At 43.6% G+C, this 22804-nt stretch overlaps 3 protein-coding genes across 3 annotated transcripts in view; all 3 read left to right on the top strand.

The window, feature by feature from the left end:
- Window positions 1-14823, top strand: part of LOC140359273 (collagen alpha-3(VI) chain-like) — a 34070-nt gene extending 19247 nt beyond the window's left edge. The window contains exons 7-24 of the mRNA XM_072444133.1: window positions 114-692; window positions 1085-1693; window positions 2441-2563; window positions 2876-2944; window positions 3611-3856; window positions 4618-5160; window positions 5968-6090; window positions 6158-6463; window positions 7329-7409; window positions 7947-8579; window positions 8664-9263; window positions 9459-10052; window positions 10242-10841; window positions 11037-11630; window positions 11820-12419; window positions 12615-13208; window positions 13398-13997; window positions 14192-14823. Coding sequence (XP_072300234.1) covers window positions 114-692; window positions 1085-1693; window positions 2441-2563; window positions 2876-2944; window positions 3611-3856; window positions 4618-5160; window positions 5968-6090; window positions 6158-6463; window positions 7329-7409; window positions 7947-8579; window positions 8664-9263; window positions 9459-10052; window positions 10242-10841; window positions 11037-11630; window positions 11820-12419; window positions 12615-13208; window positions 13398-13997; window positions 14192-14823 — 8126 coding nt within the window. The remainder of the gene's footprint in view (window positions 1-113; window positions 693-1084; window positions 1694-2440; window positions 2564-2875; window positions 2945-3610; window positions 3857-4617; window positions 5161-5967; window positions 6091-6157; window positions 6464-7328; window positions 7410-7946; window positions 8580-8663; window positions 9264-9458; window positions 10053-10241; window positions 10842-11036; window positions 11631-11819; window positions 12420-12614; window positions 13209-13397; window positions 13998-14191) is intronic.
- Window positions 14824-15030: 207 nt separating this feature from the next.
- Window positions 15031-17187, top strand: LOC140359274 (collagen alpha-3(VI) chain-like). Its single transcript, XM_072444134.1, has 3 exons — window positions 15031-15574; window positions 15770-16363; window positions 16553-17187. Exons 1-3 carry the CDS (start codon window positions 15052-15054, stop codon window positions 17185-17187), a joined length of 1752 nt encoding a protein of 583 aa, XP_072300235.1. The 5' UTR covers window positions 15031-15051.
- Window positions 17188-17403: 216 nt separating this feature from the next.
- The window catches only part of LOC140359954 (collagen alpha-3(VI) chain-like), a 49364-nt gene continuing 43963 nt past the window's right edge, over window positions 17404-22804 (top strand). The window contains exons 1-7 of the mRNA XM_072445208.1: window positions 17404-17941; window positions 18129-18728; window positions 18923-19516; window positions 19706-20305; window positions 20501-21094; window positions 21284-21883; window positions 22079-22402. Coding sequence (XP_072301309.1) covers window positions 17419-17941; window positions 18129-18728; window positions 18923-19516; window positions 19706-20305; window positions 20501-21094; window positions 21284-21883; window positions 22079-22402 — 3835 coding nt within the window. The 5' untranslated portion in view covers window positions 17404-17418. The remainder of the gene's footprint in view (window positions 17942-18128; window positions 18729-18922; window positions 19517-19705; window positions 20306-20500; window positions 21095-21283; window positions 21884-22078; window positions 22403-22804) is intronic.

The raw sequence follows: 22804 nt of genomic DNA on the forward strand, positions 1-22804 counted from the left end.
CAAAAAATCGTCCATTCAACCTTTAAGGCCAAACATTCCCTGAACTGTTTTTAAATGACAAAATCATTCAACCTTGTAATCTTTTCTAATATACAGATATATTTTCCTTTCAGAGGGCAGAGATGTCGCCTTCCTTATTGACGGCACTGACAATGTGCGCTCAGATTTCGCCTACATCCAGGATTTTATCATTAAAGTTATTGAGCCACTTGAAATCAGCGCTGACAAAGTTCGAGTTGCTGTGGTCCAACACAGTGAACGTCCAACTCCCAGTTTCTTCCTAAGCACCTACCAGACCAAAGACGATGTGATACGAGCCATCAATAACATGAGAGTAGTCGGTGGTCGCGGTCTCAACACTGGCGCTGCTTTGCAATACATGAAAGACACCGTGATGTCTGAAAGGCAAGGGAGCAGAGCGGCAAAAGGCATACCACAGTTCCTCATTGTGCTTTCTGGGAGTCGGTCCAGAGACAGCGTCAAGGAGTCTGCGGGGGCACTTAAGATCGGTGGAGTGGTGCCGTTTGGGGTTGGAGTAAGGGACGCAGACGCGAGGCAGATGGAGACGATATCTCACAACCCATCGTTTGCGTTCAAAGTGAGGGACTTCAGCGAGCTCAACACTGTGCCTGGGAGACTTAACACCTATGTGAACATGCCCAAGGAGGAGCTGCAGGTGGTTCTACAGCAAGGTAAACAAATGCTCACTTACCTTTAGAAAGTATGGAGTAATATTGGGTCTATGAGATACGCTATTTGATTCTGGCGAAGGCTTTATCACATTAAATGGGGCTATACCTGGGACAGTTATCAATTCTGAACACTCTCCCAGTTTGGAAAGTCGGGAGCATTGCCACATCCTTGACACTGTGAATAGCCAGCTAATCTTTGGAAGTTTAAAAGGGCTATATAAGGCTAGGATTACAAATTTATGAAATATGAATTCACTCTACACATGGTGGTTCCTGTACCCACAGCTGCCCTGGGGTAAAATTAATCTGTGTTTTCTCATGAACTTTGCCTTCCACGATACTTCTATTCTCAACAATGTCTGTATGTTTTGTATATTTTTTTTATGTCTCAGTACATACTCTTGGCGCTGCTAAAAAAGACATTGTGTTCCTGGTGGATGGCTCTGATAACACAAAAAATGGCTTCCCACAAATACAGCAATTTGTCAAAAGCATAGTGGAACGCCTGTCTATTGATGATGGTGAAGACAGAGTTGCCTTTGTCCAATATGCCGATGCACCCACAGTTGACTTCCACTTGTCTACATACAAAAAGAAAAGCAATCTGATGGGTGCCATTGACAAACTAAGGCACATAGGTGGAACAGATGTTAACACCGGCGCAGCGATGCGTTTCACACGACTTATGGTCTTCACCTCTTCGTGGGGTAGTAGACGACTTGAAGGTGTGCCCCAGATTTTGGTTGTTCTGACGAGTCAACCATCTGATGACAACATCAAAATGCCAGCATTTGCGCTAAAAGAACATGAGATTATAACTGTGGGTGTCGGAGTGGGAGATGCAGATCTACTTGAGCTGGAAACCATTGCATTTAAACCGGATATGGTTTCCAAAGTGAATGACTACGCCATGTTGAGTCAAATCCATTCACAGGTTCTCCCCACACTAGACTTGAAAAAAGACACCAAAGAAACATTTAATGGGATCTCTGACTTAGTAGGTAAGAAGCTCATTTTGGTGTATATATTGTTAAATTAGCATTTTCTTGCTTGGTTACTGAATCAATTTAAAGTGTTTGTGTGTCTGTGCTGAAACTGGGGTAGTGGGGTTGTCTAATATAAGTATTTGGTCTTTGCCCTCTTGTCTCTTGTTCTTGCTTTTCCTTGGCAACAGCTATTAAGCATCCATTAACTTCACTATACATCTTCTTCTCTACCACCAACAAGCTTTATGTGGTGTATCCCCTCTTTGGGCTTGTCTAGGCCGTCTATTTACATAACCCAAACCATCTCAATTGCCAGACTTTTTTTTCCAAAACAACAAACAAAAGCTGTCCCTCTTAAACAGTATAAGTCGTCATCACTGATAGATGACCTTAATATCTTTGACTCTGCTACCCCATTTTCTTCTTTCTTTTCTATTTTGGCAAAGCTTGCATCAGATTTCTTCATTTTTTCCATGAAACATATTTAGCCCTATGCACCTTTACTAGTTGCATGCATGGTAAAAGGGCATTTCTGCGTTTCCTGATATTTTTATCTCCAAAAGTCTTCCCCACACATCTTTTTATATAAAAGATGTTTTCGTTGATGTATGATCTTGAATCCAGGATATAATTTACTTTGAACAAACTTGAAAACCAAACTTTTTTTTGTCCTTTTTCAATATAAAGTTGTGACAGGAAGTGATAGGAGAGACATAGTATTTTTGGTTGATGGTTCGGATGACTCCAGAAATGGCTTCCCAGCAATTCGTGAATTCATCCGGCGAATGGTAGAGGATATAGAGGATGAAGTGGTGCGTGTGGCTGTTGTACAATACAGCAATGACGTCAAAACTTACTTCGATCTGAACTCTCACAAAACCAAAAGTGCCATTGTCTTTGCTGTCAGAGGTCTACGACACAGGGGAGGAGCAAAGCTAAATACTGGTCTGGCCCTGACATTTGTCTATGATCACATATTTCAGTCTTTATCAGGAAGTAGGACATTGGATGGTGTTCCCCAAATTCTGATTTTGGTCACTGGAGGCAAATCTAGTGATGAAGTGTCACAACCAGCATTAAAACTTAAGCAAATAGGAGTCCTTATATTTGCCATCGGGATGAAGAATGCTCATCAAGAGGAACTTGGTCTAATTGCTTCATTTCCAAAATCACTCTATAATTTCCTTTCATTTGGAGATATTTTGTCTGTGCAACTGGAGATAGCCACATTTATCCAGGATGAAGTTCATTCCTACATCCCGACTGGTAAGAAGTGTGATTGAAAGGATTTCAACATTTGATTTTTCCACTTGCTCCATAAAGCCTCCTGGTTCCTTTTGCACCAAAACCTTAAAGATGCAAAACTTTTTTTTCATCCAATGATGATCACATCATTGTGTCTTCTGATTCGAAGATAATTCTTCCATACAATTGTTATGATTTTACTTTATATCTTTCACTTTTGAAAGATGTTTCTTTTGATATTGTCCTTCCTCAGAGTCTTTTGTAAAGTGCTGTGTAAGCACATTTATCAATTCCAGCATCTTATTTATTGCACCTAAATAATCACAGGTATATGTTTCATCCAATGATGATCACATCATTGTGTTTCTTGCTTATTCTTCTTACAAGCACTTAATAATTTATTATCTGTGAAACATAATAGTTGTGCTGAATTGTTTGGCTTTATTTAGGAATTGACAACTTTATTCTCTAATTGCTTGCATTGCAATTATCTCGCCTTTGCCCTGCATTTCCACATTAACACTCTCTGTATCACAGCTGTTGTTTTTTTGCTACTGCTGCATCCAGTATATAGTAGTTGAGAAAGATTGGAAATGTTCTAGGATTAAAACATACATTGTTTTCCTTGTAATTGTTTCAGCATTGTATGTATTTGTCCCATACTTAATTTGTCTTCTATTCTTGCAGTTGAATTAGAGTCTGCTCAAAGAGACATTGTATTTTTGTTGGACGGCTCTGATGAAACACTGGGCATGTTCCCAGCGATGCAAGGTTTTGTCCAAGGAGTGGTAGAATCCCTCAATGTTGGCGAGAATACCGACCGAGTGTCTGTGGTGCAATACAGTGACGAACCAGAAACTGAAATCAGTTTAAACACCTACTTTGACAAGCAGGATGTTCTTGATACAGTCCAAAACATGATCCACATGGGAGGTGAAGTGAGAAGCACCGGGGCTGCTCTAAAATATGTGCAAAATGATGTTTTTACCCCTACAATGGGCAGTAGAAATCAAGATGGCGTCCCACAAATACTGGTATTGTTGACTGGGGGTAAATCCAGTGACGACGTTACCTATGCTGCTGCGGCTCTAAAGCAAGAGAGAGTCACGCCATTCTGTGTAGGCACCCGAAATGCCGATATACTGGAACTGCAGAGTATTGCACACATACCATCCTATACCTTCACTGTGCCTCAATTTGACACTGGCAGCACCTCCCAACAACTGGTTTCTTTGATTAAAAAAGTGCCACGGCAGCCAAGACAAAGTCCAGAGATAGTAATAGAATCAGGTAAGGATCAAACTCCTCTGCAATACCTCTTTGAAACAATGTTTATATTTCTAAAGACGTTGTATGTGTTACTGGTGGATAGAGAGAACAAACAGATTGTATATAGCCAGTATTGTAGAAACTGCAGGATATCTGTTATATATGAAAAATAGTTGCGTTGGCCCAAAAAGAACGAATCTGCTATGAAAATGTGGGCATTTAAATATATGACAAGCAAAAGTGATTCTTCTGAACTATGATCTAGCTTCAGGTACTGTGTTGGGATGTAAACTGAATTATTATTTTATTAATTAGTGTCTGGTACAGCTAAATGACTAAACCTGAACTCTTGTGTGTCAAAGGTTCTCCAGATGTACTACTTCAGTCGATGCCGTGTGATTTTGTATTCTTGCTGGACACTTCAGATGAAACATTAACTGAATTTGACACAATGCTTGGCTTTGTTAAGACCATAATCCAGAGTGTGAATGTGCAAAGGAGCAATGATCGTGTTGCATTGGTCCAGTACAGCTCTGAGCCCTCAGTAAATTTCTACCTGAACTCTCACCAAACTCTGGACACAGTGGCAGAGGCTGTGCAAAATGTGCGGCACAAAGGTGGCAGAGCACGCAACACTGGCAAAGCAATTCAGTTCGTCAAAGATAATGTATTTACTGCCTCTTCTGGAAGCAGACACCAAATGGCTGTTCCTCAGGTTTTGGTGCTTATTACTGGTGGACGATCCAGTGATGATTTCAGAAATGCTGTTGCAAACTTGAAAGCTATGGGAGTGATTGTATTTGTGTTGGGAATAGAGAAAGCAGATGTGCTGGAAATTCAGGCTATTTCTCATAAACCTGAATATGCAGTGATTGTCACAGATCCAATAGAGCGTTCGGGCATTGAGCAGCTCATAATGTCAACGAAACAAAGAGTTGAGGCTCCTGCCTTAAGACCACCATTAATTGGTAAGACTATAGTATACCTGAGATTGCATTCATGTGGTCTTCAAAAAGCTGGAAGTAAATAACTCACAATAGTAATAACCGGTATTTTGAACTAAATGGCAAAGTTTCATCCAACATTGCATCAACTAAATTCAATGGAAACTATGCAATTAGCAACGTCGATGTTTACTCAGGATTTCTAACGGATTTTGTGAATATTTACGTCAGATTAAACACATTAACACTACCAATCCTTGAAATACAGCTGGCCAACAAAAGCAATTTGAGAACCACGTGAATAAAAAAAAATATTTTGCTGTAACGGAGTGAATTTAAATTGTATTTTGTTTACAGATATCACAAATAGCAAAAAACGAGACGTTCTGTTTCTTCTGGATGGCTCTAATGATTCTCGTCAAATGTTTCAAAACATAAAAGACTTTGTGAAATATATCTTGCCGGAACTTAACATTGGTCCAAATGAAGACCAAGTGGCGATAGTTCAGTTCAGTAACACCACACAAACTGAATTTGACTTTAAGAAGTATTCCACACTGGAAGATATCGATAAAGCAGTGACAAACTTAAAGCATAAAAGGGGCTATCCTCATTACATTGGACAGGCACTCCAGTATGTGAAGGATAATATCTTCACAAGTGATTCAGGAAGTCGAATCGATGAAGGTGTTCCACAGATACTAATACTAATATACGGTGGGAGATCCCAAGATGACATTCGAACACCATCCAAAATGCTCAAAGAATCTGGCGTGATTTCCATTGCAATTGGGACTTCTGATGCTGACACCATTGAGTTGCAAACAATAGCTCATGCGCCTAAATTTGCCCTTTCCATTGATGACTATGAGGAGATTGCTGGTGTCAGACAACAGACACTGTCTTTGATGAATGAGCCCAGTGTACAACCAATTACTCCAACAAAAGTCATAGGTAAGAGGTCCAATCAGCATGTATTTGGGTTACCTTCTGTTTTTATATCATACTTTGTCCTTTCCAGACCAGAAAAAAAGTGATGTAGTGTTTCTTATTGATGGATCAAGTGACTCAAAAAATGGCTTTGAGCAGATAAGAAGCTTGATTGAAACCATGGTTGAAAACATGAACCTAGATGATGACCAAGATCAAGTTGCTGTTGTTCAGTACAACCGTGATCCTACTGCCAACTTCTACTTGAATTCTTACTCAAGTAAAAATGACGTGCTCAACTCTATCAGAACGATGAGGCACAAACTGGGAAGGCAGCTGAATATTGGCAAAGCACTCGAGTTTGTCAGAAATAATGTTTTTGCCACGGTGGTTGGAGGTAGACGTGATCAAATGGTGCCTCAGTATCTTTATGTGTTCAGCGGTGGTAGGTCTGGCGATGATGTGAGAGGAGCTGCCCAGTCACTCAGAGATAATGGCATTAAGACCATAAGCATCGGAACAAGCAATGCTGATACTCTGGAAATGCAAACAGTGGCAAACACACCGGCACATTACATTTCTGTGCCAAATTTTAACAACTTGCAAAGCCTTAATCAAAGGATCGAGGCTGCATTGAGTGGCATTCCAGAATCAACAGAGTTTCCACTTGTAGTTGGTAAGATACCTTAAAAGCATAGTTTGATATGAGCACTGTGGGGTTTTAGGTGACATTACTCATCCTAGTCCAGGGGAAATTGAAAAGGTCTTAGAAGAAGACTATTCAGTACAAACAAACCCCTTGATGTTTTAGTTGACAGTACTATCAACAAAGGAAATATGTTCTCTGCATTTGAGCCATCGTTCAATGCAGCTGGTGTATGAGATGGCACATCTCAGGAGGCTTTCCTCTAAATAAAGTAAAAAATGTAGTATTAACTTGTCAGGAGCCAAGGCCCATCTCTAGATCTTGAGCAGGCTTGGTCAAGACTACCTAAGATTGATGATTTTATGTATAATGCATGATTCTATTTTGACGGGGGAGACGGAAGTGAAAGAAGAAACCTAGCAGAAACCTACAGTGTCAAAGTAATGTTCATAGTTGTATGGCCTTCTATACCTTTTCCTTTTGCAGTTTACAGAATTAGTTCAGTATAATAAATGAAACTGGGTCCATAGTATTTATGTCACATTCCTCACAGTGCGTCTACAATTTTTAATAGACCTAAATATTGATAATTTATGAAATGATCTGTCACTTTCAGACATGCCCAGCTTCCGACTGTCTGAACTTCCAACTGCTGATATTGTGTTTCTTCTCGATGGATCAAAGGATATGCTCCCAAGTGAAAAAAACATTTGGGATTTTATCATGGGGTTTGTGGAACAATTAGAAATTGGCCCAAGCAGGATGCAACTGGGTTTGATTGAGTACAACACACAACCCACAGTACATTTCCTGCTCAATAGATACTCTTCAAGGGATGATTTGTTACTCTATTTAAGATACACAGAGCTTTCAGGACGACCTAGTGTTAATCTTGGTGCCTCCCTGGACTATGTGAGGACGAATGTCTTCACTGCTGCATCAGGAAGTAGAGCCATGCAGAGTGTACCACAAATACTAATACTTCTAACGGCAAGAAAATCAGATGACGACATAGCGACTCCATCGAAGAGGCTACGAAAAGCCGGAATTGTAACTTATAGTATTGGAATAAATAATGCTGATAGGATGGAGGTGGAGCAATTGGCATACAGTCCTGAAACCAAATATTTGGACGTGTCTGATTTGACACAAGTGAGAGAACAGATTGTATCAGGCAATGCAAGACGAGACAAACCTCTTAAACCAACATTAGGTGAGTAAAATCTTGCCAAAGCTGAATTGCATTTTACCCGTCTGTTAACAATTCTGTATCTTTTAGGTTCTAGGCCCATTATGAAAAGAGATGTTGTCTTTCTCATTGATGGATCAGACGATGTCAGAAATAAATTCTCCTCAATGCGAGATTTTGTGGCCAAAGTTGTCTACACATTTGACATTGACAAAGGCAAAGATAGGGTGGCTGTTGTCCAGTATAGCAACAAAGCAGAACAGAGTTTCAATCTCAATGCATATACCACGAGGGAGGACGTCTTAAGGAACATTGCAAATTTAAAACCAAAAGGAGGACGGCCACAATATATTGGGGCAGCGCTCCAGCATGTAATCGATAAGGTCCTTGTAACAGGAGCTGGCAGTAGAAAAAATGAAGGAGCTAAACAAATTCTTATCATTTTGGCTGGTGGAAGATCAAGGGATTCTCCAAGAGGCCCAGCAAATGCGCTTAAAGCTGCAGGAGTAGAAATGTTTGCTCTTGGATCAAAAACTGCAAACTCACTGGAAATGGAAATGATTGCCTCTAATCCAAACTACACATATTCAATCCCTGATTTTGTAAACCTTCCTTTAACACTTCAAAGTTTGGTGTCTCATATTTCTCAATTTGAAGAGGAAGAAGATATTAAAACAGGTAATAATTATGAACGACTGAAAAAATACTGGAAAAGTATTTCAGGTTTAAACGATAAGAAATTTTGTATTTTCTGATCCCTAGGGACGAGACAGCAAGCAGGAAAAGATGTTGTTTTCTTGTTGGATGGATCTGATGGCACTAGAAATGAATTCCCAGCCATGCAAACTTTTGTCCAGACAATGGTAGAGAGACTGAATGTAGATGACAACTCAGATCGTGTGTCAGTGGTTCAATACAGCAGAGATCCTGCAGTCCAGTTCTACCTGAACACTTACTCAACAAAAAGAGACATCCTTGGCACAATCAGAGGTTTGAGGCACAAAGGTGGAAGACCCCTCAACACTGGTGCAGCACTCCAGTACTTGAGGGATAACGTCTTTACGGCCTCTGCTGGAAGCAGGCGCCAAGAAGGAGTGCCACAACTCTTGATATTGCTAAGCGGCGGCAGGTCTTTTGACAGTGTAGATGCACCGGCCTCCGCTCTCAAACAAATGGGTGTCGTGACGTTTGCAATCGGGACCAGAAACACAGACCCGAGAGAAATGCAAAAGATTTCACATGAGCCGAGTTATGCCATCTCCGTGTCTGACTTCAAAGACCTTCCCAATGTCCAGCAACAACTTCAGTCTTCTGTTGAGACTGTGATTGTTGAAGCAGCCCCTGAATCACCAATTGCACCTGGTACGTTAACAAACTCTGATGGAAACCCCTTCTAAATATGGAACATAGACTGTTTGCCAACCATTTATTCCTGCTATGGTCAAGCATAAAATAATGTAAAGTAATCACAGAAAAAAAGATATTACTCAGTAAAACAAATTTCAGAATATTTTGGCGGTAGCATTTGTTTTAATTGTGTTGATGTTCTGTTCTTAGTTGACAGCGCCAACAAGGATATAGTTTTCCTTCTGGATGATTCTGATGCAACAAGAAATGGCTTCCCTGCCATGCTTGCTTTTGTTGAGAAAGTGGTGCAAAAACGTGAAATAGGAGAAAACACTGACCGTGTCTCTGTGGTCCAGTACAGTAGAGATGCAGAGGTCAGTTTCTATCTGAACACATATGACACCCGAGATGATGTTTTGGATGCAGTCCGAGGGCTGAGACACAGAGGAGGCAGAACCATCAACACCGGGGCAGCCCTCCAATACGTCAGCGACAATGTCTTCACAGACTCTGCTGGGAGTAGGCGCCGGCAAGGTGTTCCACAGATGTTGGTTCTGCTAAATGGCGGAAGGTCTAATGACAATGCCCAAACACCGGCCACTGCTCTCAGAGACAAGGGCATCATTGTGCTTGGCATCGGAGCAGGGAGGGCTGCCGGGGCAGAGATGCAAAACATAGTATATAACTCCAGTTATGCTGTGTCTGTGTCTGATTTCTCCGACCTCCCCAATCTCCAAGAGCAGCTGTCCTCTGTAATGGGCACAACGGGAGAGCAAGTCACGCCTTTGACACCAAATGTAACTGGTAAGAATGTGACGCAGTTTTGCTTTACTGTAACATAATGCGACAAAACTTAAGTAGCTTTAGCGTGGTCGATTCCCACAGTAACACAGTAGTACCTGCATGCTTCCTGTGTGTGTGGTCATCACTGAAATATCAAGGCAAAATGTTTAAGTTGAATATTTGACATACCTCATTCTGTTTTCCCTTTAGTGGTGAGACAGCAAGCAGGAAAAGACGTTGTTTTCTTGTTGGATGGATCTGATGGCACTAGAAATGAATTCCCAGCCATGCAAACTTTTGTCCAGACAATGGTAGAGAGACTGAATGTAGATGACAACTCAGATCGTGTGTCAGTGGTTCAATACAGCAGAGATCCTGCAGTCCAGTTCTACCTGAACACTTACTCAACAAAAAGAGACATCCTTGGCACAATCAGAGGTTTGAGGCACAAAGGTGGAAGACCCCTCAACACTGGTGCAGCACTCCAGTACTTGAGGGATAACGTCTTTACGGCCTCTGCTGGAAGCAGGCGCCAAGAAGGAGTGCCACAACTCTTGATATTGCTAAGCGGCGGCAGGTCTTTTGACAGTGTAGATGCACCGGCCTCCGCTCTCAAACAAATGGGTGTCGTGACGTTTGCAATCGGGACCAGAAACACAGACCCGAGAGAAATGCAAAAGATTTCACATGAGCCGAGTTATGCCATCTCCGTGTCTGACTTCAAAGACCTTCCCAATGTCCAGCAACAACTTCAGTCTTCTGTTGAGACTGTGATTGTTGAAGCAGCCCCTGAATCACCAATTGCACCTGGTACGTTAACAAACTCTGATGGAAACCCCTTCTAAATATGGAACATAGACTGTTTGCCAACCATTTATTCCTGCTATGGTCAAGCATAAAATAATGTAAAGTAATCACAGAAAAAAAGATATTACTCAGTAAAACAAATTTCAGAATATTTTGGCGGTAGCATTTGTTTTAATTGTGTTGATGTTCTGTTCTTAGTTGACAGTGCCAACAAGGATATAGTTTTCCTTCTGGATGATTCTGATGCAACAAGAAATGGCTTCCCTGCCATGCTTGCTTTTGTTGAGAAAGTGGTGCAAAAACGTGAAATAGGAGAAAACACTGACCGTGTCTCTGTGGTCCAGTACAGTAGAGATGCAGAGGTCAGTTTCTATCTGAACACATATGACACCCGAGATGATGTTTTGGATGCAGTCCGAGGGCTGAGACACAGAGGAGGCAGAACCATCAACACCGGGGCAGCCCTCCAATACGTCAGCGACAATGTCTTCACAGACTCTGCTGGGAGTAGGCGCCGGCAAGGTGTTCCACAGATGTTGGTTCTGCTAAATGGCGGAAGGTCTAATGACAATGCCCAAACACCGGCCACTGCTCTCAGAGACAAGGGCATCATTGTGCTTGGCATCGGAGCAGGGAGGGCTGCCGGGGCAGAGATGCAAAACATAGTATATAACTCCAGTTATGCTGTGTCTGTGTCTGATTTCTCCGACCTCCCCAATCTCCAAGAGCAGCTGTCCTCTGTAATGGGCACAACGGGAGAGCAAGTCACGCCTTTGACACCAAATGTAACTGGTAAGAATGTGACGCAGTTTTGCTTTACTGTAACATAATGCAACAAAACTTAAGTAGCTTTAGCGTGGTCGATTCCCACAGTAACACAGTAGTACCTGCATGCTTCCTGTGTGTGTGGTCATCACTGAAATATCAAGGCAAAATGTTTAAGTTGAATATTTGACATACCTCATTCTGTTTTCCCTTTAGTGGTGAGACAGCAAGCAGGAAAAGATGTTGTTTTCTTGTTGGATGGATCTGATGGCACTAGAAATGAATTCCCAGCCATGCAAACTTTTGTCCAGACAATGGTAGAGAGACTGAATGTAGATGACAACTCAGATCGTGTGTCAGTGGTTCAATACAGCAGAGATCCTGCAGTCCAGTTCTACCTGAACACTTACTCAACAAAAAGAGACATCCTTGGCACAATCAGAGGTTTGAGGCACAAAGGTGGAAGACCCCTCAACACTGGTGCAGCACTCCAGTACTTGAGGGATAACGTCTTTACGGCCTCTGCTGGAAGCAGGCGCCAAGAAGGAGTGCCACAACTCTTGATATTGCTAAGCGGCGGCAGGTCTTTTGACAGTGTAGATGCACCGGCCTCCGCTCTCAAACAAATGGGTGTCGTGACGTTTGCAATCGGGACCAGAAACACAGACCCGAGAGAAATGCAAAAGATTTCACATGAGCCGAGTTATGCCATCTCCGTGTCTGACTTCAAAGACCTTCCCAATGTCCAGCAACAACTTCAGTCTTCTGTTGAGACTGTGATTGTTGAAGCAGCCCCTGAATCACCAATTGCACCTGGTACGTTAACAAACTCTGATGGAAACCCCTTCTAAATATGGAACATAGACTGTTTGCCAACCATTTATTCCTGCTATGGTCAAGCATAAAATAATGTAAAGTAATCACAGAAAAAAAGATATTACTCAGTAAAACAAATTTCAGAATATTTTGGCGGTAGCATTTGTTTTAATTGTGTTGATGTTCTGTTCTTAGTTGACAGCGCCAACAAGGATATAGTTTTCCTTCTGGATGATTCTGATGCAACAAGAAATGGCTTCCCTGCCATGCTTGCTTTTGTTGAGAAAGTGGTGCAAAAACGTGATATAGGAGAAAACACTGACCGTGTCTCTGTGGTCCAGTACAGTAGAGATGCAGAGGTCAGTTTCTATCTGAACACATATGACACCCGAGATGATGTTTTGGATGCAGTCCGAGGGCTGAGACACAGAGGAGGCAGAACCATCAACACCGGGGCAGCCCTCCAATACGTCAGCGACAATGTCTTCACAGACTCTGCTGGGAGTAGGCGCCGGCAAGGTGTTCCACAGATGTTGGTTCTGCTAAATGGCGGAAGGTCTAATGACAATGCCCAAACACCGGCCACTGCTCTCAGAGACAAGGGCATCATTGTGCTTGGCATCGGAGCAGGGAGGGCTGCCGGGGCAGAGATGCAAAACATAGTATATAACTCCAGTTATGCTGTGTCTGTGTCTGATTTCTCCGACCTCCCCAATCTCCAAGAGCAGCTGTCCTCTGTAATGGGCACAACGGGAGAGCAAGTCACGCCTTTGACACCAAATGTAACTGGTAAGAATGTGACGCAGTTTTGCTTTACTGTAACATAATGCGACAAAACTTAAGTAGCTTTAGCGTGGTCGATTCCCACAGTAACACAGTAGTACCTGCATGCTTCCTGTGTGTGTGGTCATCACTGAAATATCAAGGCAAAATGTTTAAGTTGAATATTTGACATACCTCATTCTGTTTTCCCTTTAGTGGTGAGACAGCAAGCAGGAAAAGATGTTGTTTTCTTGTTGGATGGATCTGATGGCACTAGAAATGAATTCCCAGCCATGCAAACTTTTGTCCAGACAATGGTAGAGAGACTGAATGTAGATGACAACTCAGATCGTGTGTCAGTGGTTCAATACAGCAGAGATCCTGCAGTCCAGTTCTACCTGAACACTTACTCAACAAAAAGAGACATCCTTGGCACAATCAGAGGTTTGAGGCACAAAGGTGGAAGACCCCTCAACACTGGTGCAGCACTCCAGTACTTGAGGGATAACGTCTTTACGGCCTCTGCTGGAAGCAGGCGCCAAGAAGGAGTGCCACAACTCTTGATATTGCTAAGCGGCGGCAGGTCTTTTGACAGTGTAGATGCACCGGCCTCCGCTCTCAAACAAATGGGTGTCGTGACGTTTGCAATCGGGACCAGAAACACAGACCCGAGAGAAATGCAAAAGATTTCACATGAGCCGAGTTATGCCATCTCCGTGTCTGACTTCAAAGACCTTCCCAATGTCCAGCAACAACTTCAGTCTTCTGTTGAGACTGTGATTGTTGAAGCAGCCCCTGAATCACCAATTGCACCTGGTACGTTAACAAACTCTGATGGAAACCCCTTCTAAATATGGAACATAGACTGTTTGCCAACCATTTATTCCTGCTATGGTCAAGCATAAAATAATGTAAAGTAATCACAGAAAAAAAGATATTACTCAGGAAAACAAATTTCAGATATTTTGGCGGTAGCATTTGTTTTAATTGTGTTGATGTTCTGTTCTTAGTTGACAGCGCCAACAAGGATATAGTTTTCCTTCTGGATGATTCTGATGCAACAAGAAATGGCTTCCCTGCCATGCTTGCTTTTGTTGAGAAAGTGGTGCAAAAACGTGATATAGGAGAAAACACTGACCGTGTCTCTGTGGTCCAGTACAGTAGAGATGCAGAGGTCAGTTTCTATCTGAACACATATGACACCCGAGATGATGTTTTGGATGCAGTCCGAGGGCTGAGACACAGAGGAGGCAGAACCATCAACACCGGGGCAGCCCTCCAATACGTCAGCGACAATGTCTTCACAGACTCTGCTGGGAGTAGGCGCCGGCAAGGTGTTCCACAGATGTTGGTTCTGCTAAATGGCGGAAGGTCTAATGACAATGCCCAAACACCGGCCACTGCTCTCAGAGACAAGGGCATCATTGTGCTTGGCATCGGAGCAGGGAGGGCTGCCGGGGCAGAGATGCAAAACATAGTATATAACTCCAGTTATGCTGTGTCTGTGTCTGATTTCTCCGACCTCCCCAATCTCCAAGAGCAGCTGTCCTCTGTAATGGGCACAACGGGAGAGCAAGTCACGCCTTTGACACCAAATGTAACTGGTAAGAATGTGACGCAGTTTTGCTTTACTGTAACATAATGCGACAAAACTTAAGTAGCTTTAGCGTGGTCGATTCCCACAGTAACACAGTAGTACCTGCATGCTTCCTGTGTGTGTGGTCATCACTGAAATATCAAGGCAAAATGTTTAAGTTGAATATTTGACATACCTCATTCTGTTTTCCCTTTAGTGGTGAGACAGCAAGCAGGAAAAGACGTTGTTTTCTTGTTGGATGGATCTGATGGCACTAGAAATGAATTCCCAGCCATGCAAACTTTTGTCCAGACAATGGTAGAGAGACTGAATGTAGATGACAACTCAGATCGTGTGTCAGTGGTTCAATACAGCAGAGATCCTGCAGTCCAGTTCTACCTGAACACTTACTCAACAAAAAGAGACATCCTTGGCACAATCAGAGGTTTGAGGCACAAAGGTGGAAGACCCCTCAACACTGGTGCAGCACTCCAGTACTTGAGGGATAACGTCTTTACGGCCTCTGCTGGAAGCAGGCGCCAAGAAGGAGTGCCACAACTCTTGATATTGCTAAGCGGCGGCAGGTCTTTTGACAGTGTAGATGCACCGGCCTCCGCTCTCAAACAAATGGGTGTCGTGACGTTTGCAATCGGGACCAGAAACACAGACCCGAGAGAAATGCAAAAGATTTCACATGAGCCGAGTTATGCCATCTCCGTGTCTGACTTCAAAGACCTTCCCAATGTCCAGCAACAACTTCAGTCTTCTGTTGAGACTGTGATTGTTGAAGCAGCCCCTGAATCACCAATTGCACCTGGTACGTTAACAAACTCTGATGGAAACCCCTTCTAAATATGGAACATAGACTGTTTGCCAACCATTTTTTCCTGCTATGGTCAAGCATGAAATAATGTAAAGTAATCACAGAAAAAAATATATTACTCAGTAAAACAAATTTCAGAATATTTTGGCGGTAGCATTTGTTTTAATTGTGTTGATGTTCTGTTCTTAGTTGACAGCGCCAACAAGGATATAGTTTTCCTTCTGGATGATTCTGATGCAACAAGAAATGGCTTCCCTGCCATGCTTGCTTTTGTTGAGAAAGTGGTGCAAAAACGTGAAATAGGAGAAAACACTGACCGTGTCTCTGTGGTCCAGTACAGTAGAGATGCAGAGGTCAGTTTCTATCTGAACACATATGACACCCGAGATGATGTTTTGGATGCAGTCCGAGGGCTGAGACACAGAGGAGGCAGAACCATCAACACCGGGGCAGCCCTCCAATACGTCAGCGACAATGTCTTCACAGACTCTGCTGGGAGTAGGCGCCGGCAAGGTGTTCCACAGATGTTGGTTCTGCTAAATGGCGGAAGGTCTAATGACAATGCCCAAACACCGGCCACTGCTCTCAGAGACAAGGGCATCATTGTGCTTGGCATCGGAGCAGGGAGGGCTGCCGGGGCAGAGATGCAAAACATAGTATATAACTCCAGTTATGCTGTGTCTGTGTCTGATTTCTCCGACCTCCCCAATCTCCAAGAGCAGCTGTCCTCTGTAATGGGCACAACGGGAGAGCAAGTCACGCCTTTGACACCAAATGTAACTGGTAAGAATGTGACGCAGTTTTGCTTTACTGTAACATAATGCGACAAAACTTAAGTAGCTTTAGCGTGGTCGATTCCCACAGTAACACAGTAGTACCTGCATGCTTCCTGTGTGTGTGGTCATCACTGAAATATCAAGGCAAAATGTTTAAGTTGAATATTTGACATACCTCATTCTGTTTTCCCTTTAGTGGTGAGACAGGAAGCAGGAAAAGACGTTGTTTTCTTGTTGGATGGATCTGATGGCACTAGAAATGAATTCCCAGCCATGCAAACTTTTGTCCAGACAATGGTAGAGAGACTGAATGTAGATGACAACTCAGATCGTGTGTCAGTGGTTCAATACAGCAGAGATCCTGCAGTCCAGTTCTACCTGAACACTTACTCAACAAAAAGAGACATCCTTGGCACAATCAGAGGTTTGAGGCACAAAGGTGGAAGACCCCTCAACACTGGTGCAGCACTCCAGTACTTGAGGGATAACGTCTTTACGGCCTCTGCTGGAAGCAGGCGCCAAGAAGGAGTGCCACAACTCTTGATATTGCTAAGCGGCGGCAGGTCTTTTGACAGTGTAGATGCACCGGCCTCCGCTCTCAAACAAATGGGTGTCGTGACGTTTGCAATCGGGACCAGAAACACAGACCCGAGAGAAATGCAAAAGATTTCACATGAGCCGAGTTATGCCATCTCCGTGTCTGACTTCAAAGACCTTCCCAATGTCCAGCAACAATTTCAGTCTTCTGTTGAGACTGTGATTGTTGAAGCAGCCCCTGAATCACCAATTGCACCTGGTACGTTAACAAACTCTGATGGAAACCCCTTCTAAATATGGAACATAGACTGTTTGCCAACCATTTATTCCTGCTATAGTCAAGCATAAAATAATGTAAAGTAATCACAGAAAAAAATATATTACTCAGTAAAACAAATTTCAGAATATTTTGGCGGTAGCATTTGTTTTAATTGTGTTGATGTTCTGTTCTTAGTTGACAGCGCCAACAAGGATATAGTTTTCCTTCTGGATGATTCTGATGCAACAAGAAATGGCTTCCCTGCCATGCTTGCTTTTGTTGAGAAAGTGGTGCAAAAACGTGATATAGGAGAAAACACTGACCGTGTCTCTGTGGTCCAGTACAGTAGAGATGCAGAGGTCAGTTTCTATCTGAACACATATGACACCCGAGATGATGTTTTGGATGCAGTCCGAGGGCTGAGACACAGAGGAGGCAGAACCATCAACACCGGGGCAGCCCTCCAATACGTCAGCGACAATGTCTTCACAGACTCTGCTGGGAGTAGGCGCCGGCAAGGTGTTCCACAGATGTTGGTTCTGCTAAATGGCGGAAGGTCTAATGACAATGCCCAAACACCGGCCACTGCTCTCAGAGACAAGGGCATCATTGTGCTTGGCATCGGAGCAGGGAGGGCTGCCGGGGCAGAGATGCAAAACATAGTATATAACTCCAGTTATGCTGTGTCTGTGTCTGATTTCTCCGACCTCCCCAATGTCCAAGAGCAGCTGTCCTCTGTAATGGGCACAACGGGAGAGCAAGTCACGCCTTTGACACCAAATGTAACTGGTAAGAATGTGACGCAGTTTTGCTTTACTGTAACATAATGCGACACAACTTAAGTAGCTTTAGCGTGGTCCTTTCCCACAGTAACACAGTAGTACCTGCATGCTTCCTGTGTGTGGTCATCACTGAAATATCAAGGCAAAATGTTTAAGTTGAATATTTGACATACCTCATTCTGTTTTCCCTTTAGTGGTGAGACAGCAAGCAGGAAAAGATGTTGTTTTCTTGTTGGATGGATCTGATGGCACTAGAAATGAATTCCCAGCCATGCAAACTTTTGTCCAGACAATGGTAGAGAGACTGAATGTAGATGACAACTCAGATCGTGTGTCAGTGGTTCAATACAGCAGAGATCCTGCAGTCCAGTTCTACCTGAACACTTACTCAACAAAACGAGACATCCTTGGCACAATCAGAGGTTTGAGGCACAAAGGTGGAAGACCCCTCAACACTGGTGCAGCACTCCAGTACTTGAGGGATAACGTCTTTACGGCCTCTGCTGGAAGCAGGCGCCAAGAAGGAGTGCCACAACTCTTGATATTGCTAAGCGGCGGCAGGTCTTTTGACAGTGTAGATGCACCGGCCTCCGCTCTCAAACAAATGGGTGTCGTGACGTTTGCAATCGGGACCAGAAACACAGACCCGAGAGAAATGCAAAAGATTTCACATGAGCCGAGTTATGCCATCTCCGTGTCTGACTTCAAAGACCTTCCCAATGTCCAGCAACAACTTCAGTCTTCTGTTGAGACTGTGATTGTTGAAGCAGCCCCTGAATCACCAATTGCACCTGGTACGTTAACAAACTCTGATGGAAACCCCTTCTAAATATGGAACATAGACTGTTTGCCAACCATTTATTCCTGCTATGGTCAAGCATAAAATAATGTAAAGTAATCACAGAAAAAAAGATATTACTCAGGAAAACAAATTTCAGATATTTTGGCGGTAGCATTTGTTTTAATTGTGTTGATGTTCTGTTCTTAGTTGACAGCGCCAACAAGGATATAGTTTTCCTTCTGGATGATTCTGATGCAACAAGAAATGGCTTCCCTGCCATGCTTGCTTTTGTTGAGAAAGTGGTGCAAAAACGTGATATAGGAGAAAACACTGACCGTGTCTCTGTGGTCCAGTACAGTAGAGATGCAGAGGTCAGTTTCTATCTGAACACATATGACACCCGAGATGATGTTTTGGATGCAGTCCGAGGGCTGAGACACAGAGGAGGCAGAACCATCAACACCGGGGCAGCCCTCCAATACGTCAGCGACAATGTCTTCACAGACTCTGCTGGGAGTAGGCGCCGGCAAGGTGTTCCACAGATGTTGGTTCTGCTAAATGGCGGAAGGTCTAATGACAATGCCCAAACACCGGCCACTGCTCTCAGAGACAAGGGCATCATTGTGCTTGGCATCGGAGCAGGGAGGGCTGCCGGGGCAGAGATGCAAAACATAGTATATAACTCCAGTTATGCTGTGTCTGTGTCTGATTTCTCCGACCTCCCCAATCTCCAAGAGCAGCTGTCCTCTGTAATGGGCACAACGGGAGAGCAAGTCACGCCTTTGACACCAAATGTAACTGGTAAGAATGTGACGCAGTTTTGCTTTACTGTAACATTATGCGACAAAACTTAAGTAGCTTTAGCGTGGTCGATTCCCACAGTAACACAGTAGTACCTGCATGCTTCCTGTGTGTGTGGTCATCACTGAAATATCAAGGCAAAATGTTTAAGTTGAATATTTGACATACCTCATTCTGTTTTCCCTTTAGTGGTGAGACAGCAAGCAGGAAAAGATGTTGTTTTCTTGTTGGATGGATCTGATGGCACTAGAAATGAATTCCCAGCCATGCAAACTTTTGTCCAGACAATGGTAGAGAGACTGAATGTAGATGACAACTCGGATCGTGTGTCAGTGGTTCAATACAGCAGAGATCCTGCAGTCCAGTTCTACCTGAACACTTACTCAACAAAAAGAGACATCCTTGGCACAATCAGAGGTTTGAGGCACAAAGGTGGAAGACCCCTCAACACTGGTGCAGCACTCCAGTACTTGAGGGATAACGTCTTTACGGCCTCTGCTGGAAGCAGGCGCCAAGAAGGAGTGCCACAACTCTTGATATTGCTAAGCGGCGGCAGGTCTTTTGACAGTGTAGATGCACCGGCCTCCGCTCTCAAACAAATGGGTGTCGTGACGTTTGCAATCGGGACCAGAAACACAGACCCGAGAGAAATGCAAAAGATTTCACATGAGCCGAGTTATGCCATCTCCGTGTCTGACTTCAAAGACCTTCCCAATGTCCAGCAACAACTTCAGTCTTCTGTTGAGACTGTGATTGTTGAAGCAGCCCCTGAATCACCAATTGCACCTGGTACGTTAACAAACTCTGATGGAAACCCCTTCTAAATATGGAACATAGACTGTTTGCCAACCATTTATTCCTGCTATGGTCAAGCATGAAATAATGTAAAGTAATCACAGAAAAAAAGATATTACTCAGTAAAACAAATTTCAGAATATTTTGGCGGTAGCATTTGTTTTAATTGTGTTGATGTTCTGTTCTTAGTTGACAGCGCCAACAAGGATATAGTTTTCCTTCTGGATGATTCTGATGCAACAAGAAATGGCTTCCCTGCCATGCTTGCTTTTGTTGAGAAAGTGGTGCAAAAACGTGAAATAGGAGAAAACACTGACCGTGTCTCTGTGGTCCAGTACAGTAGAGATGCAGAGGTCAGTTTCTATCTGAACACATATGACACCCGAGATGATGTTTTGGATGCAGTCCGAGGGCTGAGACACAGAGGAGGCAGAACCATCAACACCGGGGCAGCCCTCCAATACGTCAGCGACAATGTCTTCACAGACTCTGCTGGGAGTAGGCGCCGGCAAGGTGTTCCACAGATGTTGGTTCTGCTAAATGGCGGAAGGTCTAATGACAATGCCCAAACACCGGCCACTGCTCTCAGAGACAAGGGCATCATTGTGCTTGGCATCGGAGCAGGGAGGGCTGCCGGGGCAGAGATGCAAAACATAGTATATAACTCCAGTTATGCTGTGTCTGTGTCTGATTTCTCCGACCTCCCCAATCTCCAAGAGCAGCTGTCCTCTGTAATGGGCACAACGGGAGAGCAAGTCACGCCTTTGACACCAAATGTAACTGGTAAGAATGTGACGCAGTTTTGCTTTACTGTAACATAATGCGACAAAACTTAAGTAGCTTTAGCGTGGTCGATTCCCACAGTAACACAGTAGTACCTGCATGCTTCCTGTGTGTGTGGTCATCACTGAAATATCAAGGCAAAATGTTTAAGTTGAATATTTGACATACCTCATTCTGTTTTCCCTTTAGTGGTGAGACAGCAAGCAGGAAAAGATGTTGTTTTCTTGTTGGATGGATCTGATGGCACTAGAAATGAATTCCCAGCCATGCAAACTTTTGTCCAGACAATGGTAGAGAGACTGAATGTAGATGACAACTCAGATCGTGTGTCAGTGGTTCAATACAGCAGAGATCCTGCGGTCCAGTTCTACCTGAACACTTACTCAACAAAAAGAGACATCCTTGGCACAATCAGAGGTTTGAGGCACAAAGGTGGAAGACCCCTCAACACTGGTGCAGCACTCCAGTACTTGAGGGATAACGTCTTTACGGCCTCTGCTGGAAGCAGGCGCCAAGAAGGAGTGCCACAACTCTTGATATTGCTAAGCGGCGGTAGGTCTTTTGACAGTGTAGATGCACCGGCCTCCGCTCTCAAACAAATGGGTGTCGTGACGTTTGCAATCGGGACCAGAAACACAGACCCGAGAGAAATGCAAAAGATTTCACATGAGCCGAGTTATGCCATCTCCGTGTCTGACTTCAAAGACCTTCCCAATGTCCAGCAACAACTTCAGTCTTCTGTTGAGACTGTGATTGTTGAAGCAGCCCCTGAATCACCAATTGCACCTGGTACGTTAACAAACTCTGATGGAAACCCCTTCTAAATATGGAACATAGACTGTTTGCCAACCATTTATTCCTGCTATGGTCAAGCATAAAATAATGTAAAGTAATCACAGAAAAAAAGATATTACTCAGTAAAACAAATTTCAGAATATTTTGGCGGTAGCATTTGTTTTAATTGTGTTGATGTTCTGTTCTTAGTTGACAGCGCCAACAAGGATATAGTTTTCCTTCTGGATGATTCTGATGCAACAAGAAATGGCTTCCCTGCCATGCTTGCTTTTGTTGAGAAAGTGGTGCAAAAACGTGAAATAGGAGAAAACACTGACCGTGTCTCTGTGGTCCAGTACAGTAGAGATGCAGAGGTCAGTTTCTATCTGAACACATATGACACCCGAGAAGATGTTTTGGATGCAGTCCGAGGGCTGAGACACAGAGGAGGCAGAACCATCAACACCGGGGCAGCCCTCCAATACGTCAGCGACAATGTCTTCACAGACTCTGCTGGGAGTAGGCGCCGGCAAGGTGTTCCACAGATGTTGGTTCTGCTAAATGGCGGAAGGTCTAATGACAATGCCCAAACACCGGCCACTGCTCTCAGAGACAAGGGCATCATTGTGCTTGGCATCGGAGCAGGGAGGGCTGCCGGGGCAGAGATGCAAAACATAGTATATAACTCCAGTTATGCTGTGTCTGTGTCTGATTTCTCCGACCTCCCCAATGTCCAAGAGCAGCTGTCCTCTGTAATGGGCACAACGGGAGAGCAAGTCACGCTTTTGACACCAAATGTAACTGGTAAGAATGTGACGCAGTTTTGCTTTACTGTAACATAATGCGACAAAACTTAAGTAGCTTTAGCGTGGTCGATTCCCACAGTAACACAGTAGTACCTGCATGCTTCCTGTGTGTGTGGTCATCACTGAAATA

This window comes from Eucyclogobius newberryi, unplaced genomic scaffold, assembly GCF_026437365.1.
Source record: "Eucyclogobius newberryi isolate DKJ021-1_F unplaced genomic scaffold, fEucNew1.0.hap1 SCAF_14, whole genome shotgun sequence".
NCBI lineage: Eukaryota > Metazoa > Chordata > Actinopteri > Gobiiformes > Gobiidae > Eucyclogobius > Eucyclogobius newberryi.